This window comes from Serinus canaria, chromosome 21, assembly GCF_022539315.1.
Source record: "Serinus canaria isolate serCan28SL12 chromosome 21, serCan2020, whole genome shotgun sequence".
In the NCBI taxonomy this organism is placed as follows: Eukaryota; Metazoa; Chordata; class Aves; order Passeriformes; family Fringillidae; genus Serinus; species Serinus canaria.
Window position 1 is genome coordinate 463,730 of NC_066334.1, and position 18,164 is coordinate 481,893.

The 18,164-nt window shown below is 50.8% G+C and overlaps 1 protein-coding gene across 1 annotated transcript in view; it reads left to right on the forward strand.

Moving 5' to 3' along the window:
• The first annotated feature begins 2,002 nt into the window (after positions 1 to 2,002).
• Positions 2,003 to 18,164, forward strand: part of EPHA8 (EPH receptor A8) — a 54,099-nt gene continuing 37,937 nt past the window's right edge. Inside the window, exons 1-2 of the mRNA XM_030231853.2 lie at positions 2,003 to 2,087; positions 14,526 to 14,590. Coding sequence (XP_030087713.1) covers positions 2,003 to 2,087; positions 14,526 to 14,590 — 150 coding nt within the window. The remainder of the gene's footprint in view (positions 2,088 to 14,525; positions 14,591 to 18,164) is intronic.

Below are 18,164 nucleotides of genomic sequence, written 5' to 3' on the forward strand. Positions count from 1 at the left end.
GGTGCCCCTTTAGGCCCTGGAAGGGACTCTCAGGACTCCTCAGAGCCTTCTCTTCTCCAGATGAACACCAAAGCTGGAGGTAGCTCTGCAGGGGGGTTTCAAAAGAGCCAAGCAGATGGTGGCAGTGTGAACATCATCCCTCTGGAATGGCTGGCTCTGCTTGGGCACTGTGGGACAGAAAGCTGAATGATCCAGCACTGAGCTGTGACAAGCCCTTTCAGCAAATGGAAATGTCTGGGTCAGAGTAGCAATGTGATAGCTGGCAGAAAATTTGCTTTCCCACCAGCTGCAGGGGTGCAACTACTGTGGCATCATGTGGGGCTTCCTGGCTTGCTGTGATTTTGGAGACCATCAGCCCTGACCCTTTTGCTCCAAGGTTCACTGCAAAGTCCACTGTGTAGCCCTACCTGTCACCTGACAGCACCACTCAGCCTCTGCCAGCAGTCTTGGGAGTGTCTGGTGCCTTCCGAGGCACAACTGTGTCCCTGCCTGAGCCACTCTGCAAGCCCATCCCATGATACTGCTGATGACAGGACCTCTCCAGCACTGTCTCTGCACTGACTGCTTCCCAGGCAGGCAGGGTAGAAAACCTGGAGGCACCCGAGGTTCTGTGCTGTTCCCAGGTCCTGGTGATGAGTGGTGCAGACACATCCCTGCAGGTACAGCCCTCATCCATTCTGAATGAGAAATTGTTACCACTACACGCTGGTAGTCAGGCAGGGAGATCCTCTCACTCCTCCACGCAGAAAGCTACTGGTAGCACCATGGGGTGCCCCAGCACGGGGTCTAGCATCTCCTGGGAACCTACAGGGTACACAGAGTGGAACGGAGGGTGTGCAACACACCCTCTCCTTCCCTGTCCCCACTGAGCAAGTCTGGGATGAGCTTTTCCAAGGGACGGCCTGACAGACAACAGAAGAGATGCCTATCCTGCCCTGTGTGCCTTGCCCAGGGGTTTCCTGGGGCAGGGTAGAGCTGCAGTCACAATGCACTGGCCACGAGTGCATGAAGGAGCAAATAAGTCACTGCACGGGGTGTAGATGGGAGTCAGCATCTGTGGTTACCACTGGCAGGTATTAATGATTGTTCATCATTTAGATGGGGAAGTAGTAGTGGCTGTAGGGGGTCTGTTGACAGATGTTGAGTGTTTAATACTGAGCAAAGTACTCATCTGGCTCGGCGATTCTGGTGGCTCCAAGCAATAGGGATGCAGAGGCTGTGGGAAGGATGCTTTGTGTTTCCTAGGGAGCCCCAGGAGCCTGTCCCAGGACACCCTTGCCCAGTGCCCAGCCTTTCTGCCTTGGCACAATTGCTGTGTCTTCCCAAACTGCTTTGGAAAGGGTTGACCCTCCATCAGGTGACAGTAAACAGGGCGTTGTGAGCCCAGGTGTGCTGTCCCTGCCCCCACTGCCACAGGTCAATTGTGAGCGGAGTGTCTCTCCCAGAACGATGTGGCACAGAAAGCATCGGCATGGGGGTGTCCTGCCTGTCTCATTCAGACAAGCAAGGGCAGCAGTTACAAGGGGTTTTCCTCTCCTTGCACACCGGGAGGGACAGGTAACCCCATCCCCTTCACACCTGACCCCGACCGAGTGCAGGGCTCCCCGCAGCGCTGCAAGTTTGTCTCTCGCCGCGGCCAGTGAGGAGAGCGGAGCGGGATGGGGGACACAAGATGCAGCGGGGACTGTTGGAGCTTCCCGGGGGCGGAGGGGTGGGGGAAAGCGGGCAGCGGGAGTCCGAGTCCAGATGCTGGGTCTGGGTACAGCGAGCGCGTGTGGTGCGGAAAGGGGGGTTCGCTGCAGAGCCCACCCAGCCCATTGGCTTGCGAGCGGTGACGGGCAGGCTGCTCCCTCCCTGCTCGCCCGCCTGTGTGGCTGCGAGCAATGTGCGCAAAGTGCCTTTGCATTACCGGCGAGTGCCGTAGCTCTGGGTAGAGGTAGCTCGCTCGCAGAGGTGCTGGGACAACCGAGGTGGCCCTGCGCCTGCTGGCCCCCGCCGGACCATGGCATGGGCACAGGGGGATCTGACATCCTCGCTCTCCGTCGTCATAACCTTGGCTGCCTGCCTCTCGGCCACCACCAGCGAAGGTAGGAACTGGGATGGCCCTGGAGTGACGGGGCAGCGTTAGGGGCACCCGCGGGATCGCTGTGGCTGTTTGGATGTGCCCACATGGGCTCAGCCCTGCCGGGCTTTGCTTCTCTGTGCTCCCAGGGGAGTGCAGCTCCAGGTTCCTGCCTGCTTGAGTTTGCTAATCCTGGAGCTTTTGCACCAGAGGCAAAACTTCGGAGCTGCTCAGGAGAACCTGACTCTGCAGCAATGCCTGCAGCTTTGCCTCCCTCCTCTGCCCGGGCTCTGCTGCAGCGTGCAGGGGTGGCTGCAGAGAGGACAGGGACACCGGCACCAGCTCAGCCATGGCGATCCCCATCACTGGAGCTGGCAGCAGCACGGGGCCGGCCGTGTTGGCCGAGCTGCGTAGGCTGTGATCGAGCGAGAGGGTGGGCACAGGAAGGTGTGTGGAGGACGAGGGGACCTGGAAAGGGCATTCAGGTGGGAAACTTCTCGTGAGAGAAAGGGCTGGAAACTTCTGAAGTAGGAAGCAGGGATGCAGCTAAGGATCCTCTCCCGACATCTTGGGGTCAGCCACGTCAGGCCTGCTCTCTCTGGCCGGCCACTCCACCCAGCTGCTGGCTGCCCTCATCCCCGGCCCTTGTCCGTGTCCCTACTCCAGTACTTCAGGCCCCCTGGGTTTCGGCAGTGCTGCTCCGGTTCCTGCCACCCACCCGCTTGCCTGTCTCCCTCTGTGCTGGCAGCGGCGGCACGGCTGCTTCCCAGGTCTGCTGATCTTCATCGCCAGGGATCTGCTGCTCCCGCTCCCGAGCATGTCCTTGGCACCGGCAGCAGCATCCTTCCTCCCTTCTGCTGTGCTTGAGAGCCATGGCCAGCACAGCACAGGCTCTGAATCGAGCCCTGGGGCCGGCGTCCCTCCACCATGGCATCTCTCCCTTCTCCTGCCCCTGCATCTCTGCCATCCTTCCAGCACACTGAGGCCCAAGGGCTGCCACCCCTGTGTCTTGTGCGGAAGAGCCCTGCTGGGTTGGGTCCTTGTGCTTACTGCCGTCGTCCAACACCCACCAGCATTTCCCTCATTTTATTCCCGATTTCCAGTTATTTGCTGGTCCTAACTCTGTTTTCTGTCAAATGCTACTTCCTGGTCTTCTTCCTGCTCCTTTTCCCATCTGCTTTGCTGCCCACACAGGGGGATGCATTGGGGTCTCACTGCTGGGGGTGGGCTGTGAGGGTGCAGAATGGGGCCCCAGCACCCCGACACTCCCAGCCCTTGCTTGGTCTTTGCTCTGGGATGCAGCAGCTGCCTTTTGCCCCATGCCCCGGGCAGGGAGTGGTGCAGGATGCTGCCTGTGCAACGCCAGGCTCTCAGTGCTGCAGCCCCTGCAAAGCCAAACAGCCCTGCCTGGACTTGGCACATGCTGGGCACTGACAAGTGAGGCAAGGGCCTCCTTGTTGTACTCTACGGAGGAGATTGCTGGATGAGTTGGGCTTCATGGTGTCTGCATGGACAGCCAGGCCCTGCACTGCTGTCTGCCTGTTGCCAGCTGGGAGAGACCTGGCTTTCCCACAAGACTTGTTGGAAAAGAAAGCTATCCTCAGTCACAGCCTTGGTCAGGAGGTTGCACAGAGCTGGGGATGTGCTGGGCTCTGGGGCAGACCAAGCAGGCTGGATCTTGATTAGACCAGACAGGAGGCACTGAATGGCATCAAGAAAAGGTCTGGGACCCTGCAGAAAGCTAGCTGTGTTTCATCCACCACCGCGATGATGCTCATGGCCCTGTGGATCCTGGGGCTCTGCTGTGCCCTGGCATGGGGCACTCAGTGCCAGCTGGGTCTCCAACATGAGCAGAGGAGCTGGGATGTGGCTGTGGGCTCTGCCAGTTCCCAGTGTCCCTGTGCTGGGATGGGCTGGGAGCAGCGTCCACACTAGATCGGCTGTGGTGCCAGTCATTGAGCACCCTGGCCTGGGATGGGACTGGAAGTGTGGGAGATGCTGCAGCAGCCTTGGTGCATGCCACACTCCAGTTGTGCTAGGCTTGGCTGTCCCATCTCAGGGCGTGTGGTGGTTACGGGCACGGTGTGAGGGTGTAGCCTGGCTGCCCATCATCTCTATCTGCTCAGCCTCTCAGTGCCCTGCATTTCTGGACACACTGCCGAGCAAACCCAGTGCTGGTTTGGGAGCTGCAAGGTAGAAAATTACAGCCACAAAGCAAATTTCAGGCCATGGTGTGCTACACTCTGCATGCATGTATTGGGAGGCAGTTGGTGTATAAAAACACGTATTAACTTGTTCGAAAAACCAGCTTCAACCTAGCTTTTTTTTCTTTGCAAGAGCTCCCAGTGCCTTTCTCTTTCCTGAAATATTTGTTCCAAGAAGTTTTAAGCTTATATTTTTTATTCCTTTCAGTCTTGTGTGCAGGCGTGCCTGAGAAATAGGAGGAAAAGGGAATCGCCATTCCATGGGAAATTCCCCATTGCAGCACGGCAGCCATTGCAGAATGCATTGAAAGCCAAAAATCAGATTTTTTTTTTTAAAGAGGGGTAAAAATTTGCAGGATGTGGAAGATTTTTATTTGGGGCACTGAAAAAAGAATTGTCAGAAATTATTAAATTGCTTTAGAGCAGGGAGGTAGAAATATTATTTTCAATATATATGATATTTCAATATTAGATATTTCAATAATATGAAGAATGACAGACTAAAAATATTTACACTATTGCAGACTGAGTTTCATAGGTGAAAATATTAAAGCGGGTATTTTATATTATACCACAAATTGAAGTTAAATAATAAAATATGAAATATCTTTATTAAATTGAAAGAAAATAAGACGAGCAGAAATCATCACATTTGCAGCTTGGGCAGGGGGTAAAAAAATGGTATTTTCTGTCAAAAAATGGCACCTCAAATGCTGCTGCTGGGGGTCTACTCCCTCCCAGGTGATGTCCCCAGCTCAGCTCTGCCCTCATCCATGAGAGGGGTGACCTTCCTCCCTATCACAACATGGACCCCGTGGCCCGCGGGTGAGCTGGGAGAGCTCCATGTGGGGACCTGGTGAAGCAGGGGAGGGGGATCTGGGGACATTTCCCCCAGCATTTTGGGGCACATTGGGCTGGCTGAGACAAACAGCAGGTGATGGGGATGGGGTGATAGACAGGGGAGGATGCTGAGCTGAGGAGAGGATGCTCATCTTTTCCTTGTACCACAGTGATGGGGTTTTGTTCCTCCACTCAACAGGGATGGGTGTGGGAAAGCACCAGAATCCTTGGGAAAACCCAGCTGCTTGCTGTGCTGCTGAAACGGGGGCCACAGGAAGGGTTCATGGGGGTCTCCCCCGCTAATCTCTCATTGTAATCTCATTAATTGCCCCTCTGCTCAGACAGAAAAAAAGGTAAAAACTAATCTGCATGTTTATTCAATGCTTCTTTCCTACTTCTCTGCAGCAATGCTGAAGTCAGGGCTGCAGGAAAAGCAAGACATTGAAAGGGAGAGGAAATAGCTTTTTCCGTTTTAAAAAGGCTGTGGGGGTCTGTGTTCCTCTCTGAGGATAGGAAACAAGAGTGTTTAAGATTATGGACTTCTGGTGATGGGGGATGGAGAAGCATTGGTTTAAAACAGGGAGCTGGTTTAGGCTACAATACTGAAAAAAAAAATCTGGGGGTGTTTAATTTTTTGATTGCTCCCAAAATGCTGATATAAAGCAAATATTTGCATAATTTTAGGTAGGCTTATGAGGATATGTTTCTGATGCCATCTTCATTTCCATCCCTCTTGTATTAATAGCTTATAAAACTTCTGGAAAATCAACCTCCAAAATTTGCAGAAAAATAACACACCTGTGTAGAAAACACACCTACTTTGGCAGGTTTTTCATTATCCTTGAATTCTCATTTCCTGAAATTGCAAGGGGTTGTTTCCAGTGACAATAAATGAGCACCCATTTTGGTGATGGTGGAAATGGATCTGATGAAGCCAAATTTAAGTACAACTGAAAACCTGATGAATTGCTTCAGGGAGGAAAGAATTCCTTATTTTTTAGATTCTTGAAAGGTGGTTAGCAAAATATTTTACTCAAAAAAACCTCAACAAGCCCGCAGCGAAGCCCAGCCCCAGAGATGCTCAGGAAGGGTGGAAGCTCATCCTGCACATCCCAGCGTCAATGCTGGGTGCCGGCGGCAGGACTTGGGGAGCACTGGTTTTCTGGAGACATCCCGCCACCTCCGCTCTTTGTTCTACTCAGGCCCTGTGTTCTGCCTGTCCCTGCTGGCCTCACTGGCAGTCTTCGGTGCTGCCTTTATCTCCAGGGGCACATCCATTCATATGATAACTCTATTCATACCCTGACAGTTTTTGATAGTTCATTCTTCTAACCCAGCCTGGTTGCCTGGCCCACACTTAAAATGATTCCTCTGTCACAGAGGCGATTAACCCCTTCAGCCTTACCAGTCCCAAAGGCACTGGTCAGATAATGCACTTGTATTACCTTGAAAACGAAACCAAACCCCCCGTCCTGCCCGTGTCGGTGCGCAATACTTGGTATCATGAACAACTGTGTAAAGGATGGAAATCCTTGATGGATCAGATCCAGGCACACCAATAAAGCCTAATTAAGTGTGCTTGGCCCAGGGATAGCGGCCAGAAAAGTATTCACCGTCTATCTGAAAACATCGGCAAAGGCAGTGCTGCTTTTAATAATCCTTTCCAAGGGCTCATCAGCCCCAGCCTTTAAAAATCAGGCCCCTCTTTCCCTAATACAAATTTACCAGGCTTCACCTTCCAGCCGTTTGTTCTTGTTAGGCTTTTCCTGCAGGATTAAAGAGCCCATATTTTTCGGCTGTGAAAGTGGTAAACTCAACCTGTGTACCTCACAGCCCTTGTGGGCATGAGCAGATTGGGCTCTGCAGGTTCCCTTCTGTGATTTTTCTTTACCTCCAGCCCTGGTTATCATAGTTGTGCCTATGGCTTCTTTTGCTCTATGTCCAGTTTCTCATATTTAAAATGCTTATTTAACCACATTAGTGAGTGACAACACTGCTGGCTGCAGCTGGATAGATGAATCCATCCCAGCTCCATCCTAGCATGAATGGTGCCACAAGTTCCAGGGTCTTTCCTTGGATGAAATACCTTCTGTGTTATGCACCTTCCATACAATTATTAAGGACTTTTGTGATATTTAATTACCAGTGGTATGAGATATTCAGCCTGTCCCCTCAAAGGCAGTTAGTATTGGTATTTTTGTCCATGAAAATGTTCCATTTTAGAAAGCTATTTTTAAGAGAGCAAAGGAAAAAGCCTTTAAAAGAAATTAATATGCTTTAAAAATGTCATTGGGGTACAAACAGCTCAGCACAGTTTAGGGTGGCCAACTGGTGCGAGAGCAAAGATGTCCTCAGAGAAATAAGGGGGAAAGCATACGACAGCCTGAAAAACTGCCATGCAAAGCCCCTCCAGATGATCCAGATAAGCAAGCACATTTGTAAAACCCACGCTTCCCTAGTGAGAATTCCAGAGAGGATAACACAAAGCTTTACCAGGACTGCAGGGACACAGGGATCGGTGGGAAGGGCAAAATGGCATTTTCAGGGTGCTGCAAAGTCTGCCCTGGCTCTGATACAGGCACAGATCTCCAGTGCCAGGTTTGCCTTAGTCACAGTGGGTGACATGGGAACAAGTGGCAGTATGGCATAAGAAATCTTCCAAATCCCAAGCAGGCAGGAGATAACTGAGGGGGCATGCAGCTTACGTGTGGGGAGTGAGATAGTCTGGGAAAAGGACTTGGGACAGTGTTAGCAGCTTATGTGGCATGAGCTTCAATGTCCAAAAAATGCAGCAGAGGTTGAAAACACCTCGGTGACTAAAGCTGAAAATACATTTGTGTCTATTTTATTATACCCAACAGATGTGAGAAAAGAGAAGAGGGAGTCAGGACTAGAGTGAGGACACTGGGACAAACCCCTCTGGACACAGCTCCCCTTTCTTGGAATCTGTACCACAGAGGTGTTGCTGACTGCAAGCAGAAGATTTTTTTTTTTGTGTTAGAAAACTCCTGTGTAATTTTTAAAGGCTGTCACGATATTGCATTACTGGTACCATAAGGTTTTTAGGCTGTCCCTGTACTCAAACTGCAGCTCAGTGGGAAGTCCCTGTTTGAGTGCAGGTGCCTTACCTGCTCCTCAAGCTTCTGGCTTTGGTCAGGGATGCCAGCAGCCACCCTTTGGTAGTGTGGGAGTTGAATAGATCTGTTCTCACAGGGCTTTAGCCAGATGAGATATCAAGGTGTGGCCGTGCCAGGCATGGGCTCCTCTCTGCTGATGGACAGGGCTGTGTCATTCTGCTGTCCCTCAGGCTGGGGATGTTGTGGAAGAAAAGACACGTGTGACTCCCAGATGGCCAAATCCAGACCTGGGGGCACCAGTTGTGCCTCCTCCAGGGCCACAGGGACCCCAGTGCTCCTTCCCCAGCCTCACTGCAGTCTTGCTTCTTCCCCTGCTCACTTTGGGTGTTTCCTTGGTATTTCTTGAATCCCTGACCTTGCTCACGCCCCCATCCCCAGGGCCTTCCCACCTCCTCCTCTGGCTTCTGCCCTGAATTACAATGAGCCCAGTCCCCCTAGAGCCTGAAATAGTTACTCTCCCACTGGCTCCAGGACCAGGGACATGGAAGTGTGGGCTCACCCTCACTCAGAGCCCTGTCCAGCCCTGCACACTCATCCTGGAGCCCTGGGACAGCCCGGGGGGTTCTGACATTTCCAGTTTCAGCTTGCACCAGAACCAATGAGTGGCCCAGTGCCAGGCTGCACACCTGTACTGGGGATGGGTGTGCACCAGTACCAGGGGTACACACCTGTACTGGGGATGCACACCAGTACTGTAACACCCTGCCCAGTGATGGGTAGTGTGTTTGATTTGGGTCTCCTACACCAGCATGCCCAGTTCTCCCTGTCTGTCCTCCTGCACACAAGCATTGAGCAGGATACATGACCATTTTACATCTCTATTTTCCCACCTGTAGTTTTGAGAGGGAACATCTTTTTTTTGTTTGGCTTTTGATGTGGGTTTTTTTTTTTTTTTTTGGAAGAAAAAAACCTGCCCTATAATTTCAAGGTTTTTAGCCTTAGAAATACTTTGTTCAGGGTGTTTTGTTTTGTTTCATTTTTTGCATTATTTCACAACACCTCAGTCCTACCATGGGTGGGTAATGTGCTCTTGCACTGCACATTATCTTACATGATATCATGCAGGGGCTGGAAGGATCAGGTTGATAATTTTATTTTTAAAACCTGAACTGAGGCTTTTTGTTAGCACTGATTGAACAAACAAGCTTTCTTCCTACATCAAAGTATCTCCTGCTCTGGGTATAGTGAAAAGGAGTGACCCTCTGGGCAGTCCTTATGGGCATTGCCGCTCCTGATGCATTACAAAATGATATAAAATTAAATGCAGAAAGTTCACAGCAACAATCTGGAGGTCTGGGAAGAAATCCTGAAATGGGAATTAGGGCACAGCCAAAAAGCAGCATTGCTTTCATTTGAAAATGTTGCTTTTTAGCTTGGTGGTTTTTTGTTTTGGTTTTGTTTTTTTGGTTTTTTTTTTTTTTTTTTTTATTGTTGGTTTTTTTTTTTTTTTTTTTTTTTGTGTTTATTTTCTTTTTTTGGTTTGTTTGGTATTTTTCTTATCTGGGTTTTTTTGCCTTTTTTTTTTTGTTTGTTTTATTTTGCTTTGTTTTCTTTTCCAGCCTGATTCTGTCATTTCCACAAGTGTGGAAATCCAAAATTCCTGCCAGATTTGATGATATTTCCTGGATCTACCTGCACTGCTTTTTTAAACTCCTTTTCTGGCCAGCTGAGGCCGGTGGGTGCCAAGGGTAGCCCCATCCCCGCTGTGTCCTTAGCATGTGCAGCCTTGTGGATGAGCAGCTGCTGGACAAATCCTGCCTGGATCTGGCTCCTGGTCTGGCAGAGCAGCAACCCACTGCTGACCTGGATCTGTGGGGAACATCCCTGCACACAGCTCCTGAAAGGGTAGTGTGCAGGGATGTTCCCCACAGAACAGGCCAGGTCAGCCAGGGTATGCTGACCTGCCCTCTAGGCAGGCTGCTCCTTCCTCTGAGCCCTACCCATATTGGCCTCATGTGTTGGGGAATAAACGGCTATTTTTCATTCATTAAAGATAAGTACTCTCCCAGGGATCAGGAGGCTGAATGTGAAGCTTCCCATCCTATCCTCTTGCCACGTTCCAAGGCCAGTAAAACTTTGTGTCTCAGCTTTGCCTCCCGATTTGGAAAGGTCACAGCTGCCTATTCAGCTGGCCCTTGCATTAAAGGGTGGGACACAAACAGCTGACCCACCCTGGCCCTACCTGCCCCTTCCAAGTTCTGCCCCAGATTACGAGAAGTGAATGCCACTGGCTCTTGTTCCCCTCCTCTCAGGAAGCCTCTTGCTTCCCCTTTTCCAGACTCTCTTCCCACTGCAAATAACCCTCCCTGTGTCATTCCCCCATGAAGAGGGGCTGGGGCTGTGGGGCTGCTGTGGGCTGTGTAGACCTGCTTGGAGTTGTGGAGCTGAGCCTGCGGGTCTTTGGGTAGTGGGGAGCAGCCAAGCTGTACTGGTAAGAGTTTAATTATCAATGCAAAAGGCATTGCTGCATGTTGGGGGGTGGGGGGGAGCCTTGCTGTGAATCTTGGGAGGCCTTTGAAGTTGTGATGGAGAGAAACTGAAGCCCAAGGGAACAGGGCTGCTCCCAGTGACCCTTCCTCCCCATGCCTGCACTACAAAGCCCCTGCCTAAGAGGGAGATGATGGAGTAATTAGAGGGAGGACCACAGTGGGTTAACAATTAGTGAGGGTGCTCAGAGCCCTCTTTGGTCCCCCACTGTTTTTCCAGAGGCTGGGACTCAGCACATCCACCAGTGTGTCACCCCCGGGCTTGTTCCACCACCCCACCATGAACCCGGGGTGGGCTGAGGATGCATAAGTTCCCCTAGATACCACAAGCCCATTCCTGAGCCCAGGATGCTTGGATGTGAGATTCCAATGTGCTCCCACATCTGTTTGTAGGGATGCAATACATCCCTGCGGGAACTGTGGCCACCAGTGAGTGTTGGGAAGGGTATGTAAGCACTCACTCTTTATAGATTATATAGATACAGATATATACGATACAGATATATACGATACAGATATAAATATATAGATAAAATAGAGATATACAGGTGATATAGATTAGATAGATATAGATATAGATATAGATATAGATATAGATATAGATATAGATATAGATATAGATATAGATATAGATATAGATATAGATATGATATAGATATATGGTCCGAAGTAAAATTCACATCCTCTGGATGCTAGTCCCAGTCTCAGCTCCCTCACTTATCCCAAACAGGATATAGAATTTGGTAGATATGGGTATGGAAATGGATACAGATATAGATCCAACAATAGAGATATAGGTATAAATACAATATATACATACATCATATACTGATTTGCACACTTTGACTCCTTCCCAGTCTGTATCTAAGAAGCTGCAATGTCCACTACTCATGCACCATTACACAATGCAACTTTATGCAGCATGAGGGTCTGCCCTATGTGAGGCTCCGTCTGCAGACCCCAGTTGTGTTGGGAAACGACCTGCTCCACTCCTAGGTGCTTACATTTGAATGGGCAATCAGGCTTGACAGATTTTTCACCAGGGCGAGAATTTCCCCTGACACCTCCTGGTGTTTTGGCTCAATACGCCGAGGCAAGGCCAAGGCACAGAATAGGGAAACGACAAAATGGTGCTGAGGAAAACAAAATGGAGTTCACGGTTTGAGACTGATATGTGCAGACAGTCCATAGCATCAGAGAGAATTGCCCAGCTGTAGGAGAGAGGTCTCCCAAACCAGCACATTTTCTGAAAAAATGTTGGAGCTGAAAGGGGTCCTTTGTGGTAGTCTTGCTCACCCTGCGGCTTCAGAGGCAGGCTCTGAGCATCACCCCGGAGAGGCAACGCAGACAGGAGCTCGCTGCACGGGGCTGAACAGGCACTGGTCAGATGAGGTGTGGCAGGTTCCCTTGGAGCTGGGCAGTAACCTGGGCTGTAACCAGCTGGGTTTTGGGAGAGTGTTGGTGTTCCCATATAGGAGCATGTCAGTGCTGCTGGACGGACACTGGGATCCACAGGCGCGTGTGCTATCCCATGAGTTAACAGGGGCTCTCGGACACACAGTGGCTTTGTGTTTGTGCAGTGCTTGCTGTGTGGGCTTAAAACGCAGGACTCTGTGCAACTCTGTTCAACTCTTCTTGGCTGAAGTGAGGGAATAAAAGAAACTTATCCCTCTTCCTTTAAAGAGGAATCTGACCATGAGTGGGATGCACGCTGGCATATGTTGTCTGGGAACCAAAGCAGCTGAAAGTAGAAGACTCCTTTAGGTCATGGCAACATCCCTGTGAGACTGGGTGATGACCACATGGTCAGGGTGGTGGGATGGGGTGTAGCAAGCTGGCTCCAGGTCCCACACACTGTTGGCAGAGAAGTCTGGGGTACACCCCACTACATGCTCTCAGCATCATTTCCTCATAACACAATGATCCCACTGGACCCCAGTTCATGCAGGCTCCTCCTGCTGCTTGCAGAGCAGTGGGAGGCAGCCACATCCATTGCTGAGCATCCCAGCGTGGGAAAGAGGGTGCAGAGACCACGGGGGGGAGGTGGGAGGGGGGAGAGAGGGTCTGCAAAAGCTGTCCCCTCCCTGCAAGCTGCCTGCTGAGGGTCACCAGGACTGTGGTCCTGCACTGTGAACGGGGAAGCTCCCAAGCCTGGGCTCCTGCTGGGTGAATTATCCAGGGAAAATAGGCAGAAAATCTTCAGATTAACAATAACAAATAAAAATGGATTTGAGATCTCTGAGGTAATTACTCTGTGTTGAGGGCAAGAGGCCTCTTTAGCAGTGGGAGCAGTGCTGCGGAGGGAGTAGAGGGGCTTGGCCTGCTGTTGGGCCAATGGAACCACACAAGAAACCCTGGAAATTCTTTCAAATTGTTCTGCTAACATTAATAAATGCCTCAAAAGCTCCTAATCTGCTCTGTCAGGAGCATGACGTCCGGGTGTTTCACAGCCAGCTCACGTCTCTGCTCCTCTCTTCTTCCCTGCCTGGTAATAGTAAATGAAAGTGGCACCCGTTCCTCAGGCTACAGGGAGCAGCCTCATGCTGAGCCCAGGCTCTGCAGGGACTGGAGCCACTGTCCTGATATGCCCTGTCCCTACTGTGACAAGCTGGTCCTGGCAACAAGACCACCATCCCTCCTGAGCCCAGGGACCAGCCCAATGCTGTTGTTGCAGAGGGATAATGTGATGAGGTGCCTCCAGGTCCAGTTTGGTGCTCCTCAAGGGTGAGGAAAGGCTGCCAGAAAGGATGAAGCCTCCTGCAGCATTGACCTCATTGGGTGGCTTCAGGATAAAGGGAATGGGGAAAGCTGGAGGCACTGGGGATCCCTGTGGGAGCCTGGTGCTCTTCAGGGGGGTGTTGAGGCATCAGGGTCCTGGTGCCCACTGCACCAAGGGTCCAGGCACCTTGCTGGCAGCTTCCCCCAAACCTCCATCCCCACCATGGAGCTGGGGTTTGGGCTCCTTCCCCAGGTGCTGAGCAACTCGAGGTTATCAAGGCAAGGCTGTCCTCTGCTTGATGCTGTGGGCTCAGATGGCTCAGAGGCAGCAGTGCCATGGCATCCTGCTTTCCTCCACTGCTGCCACTGCACAGGTTTCCACAGGAAGCTTCTGAGCACATTGGAAGGCATTCTCACCTCTCCTACCACAATCTGCTCCCCTCTTCCTGTAGTTTGCCTCTGTTTCCTCTTTAAGTTGGGCTCCTGGTGGTGGCAGGGATTTGGAGGGTTGGCTTTGATGGACTTCTCCAGTGGGGTGTCAGCCAGGACCACGGGGAGTCTTTTTGTGCTGGAACTGGGCACTGCAGTGCACAATTACAGCAGCAGCTGCTGGAGTGCAGATTTCAAACCAGTGATGCTGAGAGGGAGCTGAGCCTAAAGGGCTTCCAGAGGAGAAGTGTCCATCCGATGAATGATGCTCCAGTTGCATCAGTCTTGGCCCACAGTGGGACTGGTGGACAACCTGATGCTGGGAGTTTGTTTCCACAATCCTTCCTTGCTTTGCATTCACTCCAACCTGCTCTTTGCAGCTTCCTCTCCCCCAAAGGTCATACTGCTCTCAGTGCTGGGGCCTGGACTCAACTCTATCCTAAACCACCAGCTCTGGGGAGCATCCCTTATTGCCATCCCCAAACTCCATACCTGCCTCATATCCAGGCAGGCAGTCCCTGAAGAAAGATTGATGGGTGGGGGGCATTTTCAAGGAAGTGGCAAGTGAAGAGGGCTTCTTCATGGTTCCTGACTCCTTGGGGATGGGAACAAAGCTTTCTAACACAGCTTTTGCTCCTGTGTTTTCCAGTGAACTTGCTAGACACGTCAACAATCCTGGGAGACTGGGGCTGGATGACTTACCCCTCACACGGGGTAAGTATGAAGTGACTGTTGGCAGAGGAGGACCCCAGTGGGATGGGTCACCATGGGTCACTGTGGCAGGGGTTAGGGGATGAGTAGGGAATGGACATCTCAGCCCCAAGTCAGTGCAAACAGATGAGACCATGTCTGTTGGGAAAATGCCAGCCTGACAGACTGGCAGAGGGATACAGCTGTTTTGGAAATGCCACTTAACCCTCCATGTCCCCTGGTAAGGACCAGGCTGTCACCAGGTCCTGAACTTTGAAGGGACTCAAGAGCTGGGACATGCTAAGAAGTGTCTCATTCCTCACTGCACTGGGTGATCATCAGGGGGAACAGCCCCAAATGACCAGGAAGCTCCCAACCACCTCAAATCCAAGAAATTTCTGTGAGAAATGGGCAAAAGGGGCAGGGGAGCCTCCCCTGTGGATCTCATCTTACAGGAATGGGGGTGCAAACTCACAGTCCTGTGGTGTGTCCAGGAGGGATGGTGGCATGGTGACCCCCACATGAGCCTGCCATCTCCACTGGCTGGATCCTTTCCACACTCTCCCTTCACTTGCATTTTCATGCCTTGGTTTTCCTGACACAGTAGCTTTCTGGAAATAGTGAGTTTCAGATGTCAGGGTGACCTGGCTGGAAGGATTTTGGTCATTCATTTAGCGAACAGAAACAATCCCATAAATACCCACAGAACCAACTGCAAGGCACAGTGGGGCTTTCTGCAGGCACAAAACGTGCAAAATTGGGGTGCCTACCTGGCTGTTGCTGCTGTGTTGATTTTTCATGTCCATTCTTTTTATCCTCTCTCTGAACTAAACGGTCCTAATCTTTTCAATTCCACCTCCCACAGAAATCTTCCCAGGCCTCTAATAATTTTCATTGATCTGTTGCTTGAGACTTTCAGTCCCCGCACTGCTTGAACAGGAGTGATCAGAACAGTGAATTCATAATAATACCAATGATCAGATTTCTATCCGACTTTATCATATATGTAAATATATTAAATCGTTAACTCAAGTCTAATTTTAGCAGTTAGTTGTTGCAATGATGAGTATCCTGGGAATGTAAGAGACTGAGAGGTACAAAGTCAGAGGGGACTGTGGAACTAATGTGATGTGATCTCCTGCATAAATATGGGCCTTCAGACCTGTCAATTCATTCAGCTCTCAGAGCAGCCCAGCTTTGAGGAAAAAACATCCTTGGCTGCAAAATTGCTGGTGCTGGTAAATCCTCCAGGTCCTGTGGTGATGCTGTTATTGTGCCCGTGTTAAAAAACGATCGCTACAAGGGTTTGCCTGCCTCCGGTCTGCAACCAGGGGACCTTCTTCTGCCTCTGCCTGGATGAAGCAGATGCTGTCCTCCTCATGGCTGCCCTTGGCTGTCACGGCTGTCCTGTCACTGATCAGCTGTCAACTCATCCCAGCCTTGCTGCCAGATCCTGTGGCATCCTGGAGGAGCCTGACACACATTCAGGGCTTCCTCTACTCTCCTGCAAGGGAGAATGGTTTTGGGATTTTCTGGGAGATGGGGCTGTTTTCCATTGTCCACATCCAGTGTTCTGTCCTTAATCCCTCCCCAGGCAATTCCTCCCCATAGTCAGACCATCCGCTGCTTGCAGACTGCTCAGGATTATCCTTCTGGGTGACATTGTGCCTAGGCCCTTGGTCCCTGTCAGGAATGCAGGTGGAATCCATTGCATCACCAAGGTGACTGGGGTGAGGATGAATCCCCCTGAGATGGCTGTGCTGGGCAGGGCCTTGCACTCCCAAAGCAGACAAAAGGATTGAGCCAACAGGAGCCTCATTCTCACCACACCAGGTACTTCCTTGGCCAGCTAAGGTGCAGTATCCTGTGCTGGACATTGACAAAACCAGGGATGAATCCAGAGCCCCACCCCATTTGGACTGTCAGCTGTGACTGTCAGGTGATCACAGGGGCTGGGGCTGAGTCTCAGGGCTCTCTACAGCAGATGCCCAGCAGTCCTTCACCAGCAGCTCTTGAACACTAGTACATCTGAGTTCTCCATCTTATTGGTGATGTTAATTAAAAATAAATTATAATATAATGAATAATCTATATAATAAATTAAATAATGTATAATAAATTAAATAAAACTGTAAGTAAATTTTAAAAAGAGTAAATAAATATAACAAAGAATAAAACAAAATTATAATACTGGATGCCAAAAAAGTGAAAGAAAACCAAAAAGGCTCACAACATTAAGTTCTCTGTAACACCCAACACCAGAGCCACCTCTTGGCCATGCTGCTGAGTCCCAGAGGACCTTAGTCAGTCGTGGGGTAACTCCACTGTGCATTTACCCTGTGCTTTTGCCCAAATTGTGGCACTGTTACTGACAGGATGACCACATACCTGTGTGGAAACTGTCTTGAACACCCTTACCCAAAAATACCTTTGCAGGTATTTTTCCAGCTGGATGTTTTAATGGCTCCTCTAAACACTGGTCTGGACCATGGTTCTTCCTCCATGGCCCATTGTATCACTAATCTGGAAAGCAAATCTCACTCCTTTCCCTCCCTGCTGGTCCTTCACCTCCAGGTCCTTTCTGAGTGGGAAATTTGCCCTGGGATCTGTTTGCTGTCACCAGGAGAGGCATTAGGGTGCTGGTGTCTCAGGGATGCTGGGGTAAAACACTTGCTGGCAGTGCCAATGGTCTGGCTCTGAGCAGATGCCTCCCAAGCAGCCCCTAGAGTGCAGTTCAGGCTTAGGTGGGGGAGATCTGGTGTGATCCCTGCACTAAGAAAGAAGCTCCCTTTGCTGGTCACCATCTGTGCCCAGTGCTTTGTGTGTCCCTGGGGCTGTCCCTGCCCCTGCCCCGTGCCGTAGCTTTGGAAGGTCTGGCTGGGGTTGTCCAGAGGCATTGTACTGTGAAGCCAGATTTTCATGGAGGTCGTTTCTTTTTGCTGCCATTTCCTTAATTTAGATACTCTAGCTGAAAGATTGGTGGCACTGCCACCTCCCCCATCCCCCCCATTCCTGCTACCTCCCAGCTGTCCTGCCTGGGCCACAGTGCAGGATTTCCCCACAGCGTGTCAGCTCCATCTGTGGGCAGGCACAGACAGCATCCTCCTCCAAGGGACAATAATGCTGCCTTGGCTGGGTTTCAGGGTGTCGCCAGCAGGCTGCAGTGGATCCGGATAGCACAGTCCTGCTGGGCACAGCCTGTCCGCCTGTCCGAGCTCCAAAGCAGTTCTTAGCCACAGGCAACCTCAGCAAGCTGAAGTGATACCAGCTCTTTAGTGATTATCAGCTCATTGTGGTTTCAGCTCTTTGCTTGCTAGGTGCTTCGGCAGGCAGATGCAGGGAGAGAGAGGAGAAGTCTGTGTGGGGTTCCACAGTGATGTCTTTATTGATTCTTCTGTGAAGGTTCCCAAGGACAGCTCTTCTGCCGGGCTGGGCAAAAGTAGGGGTTTTTATAGGATACAGGGGTTTTGGAAATTGTCCAATAGCAAGGGTCAAAGGAAAGTGACCTGTAGTCTTACAGAGATAGCAAGGGTCCGAAGACGGAAGAGAGGGACTTTTAAGGTCCAGTCATCATGACTTGTCATTTCCTATCTTAGGC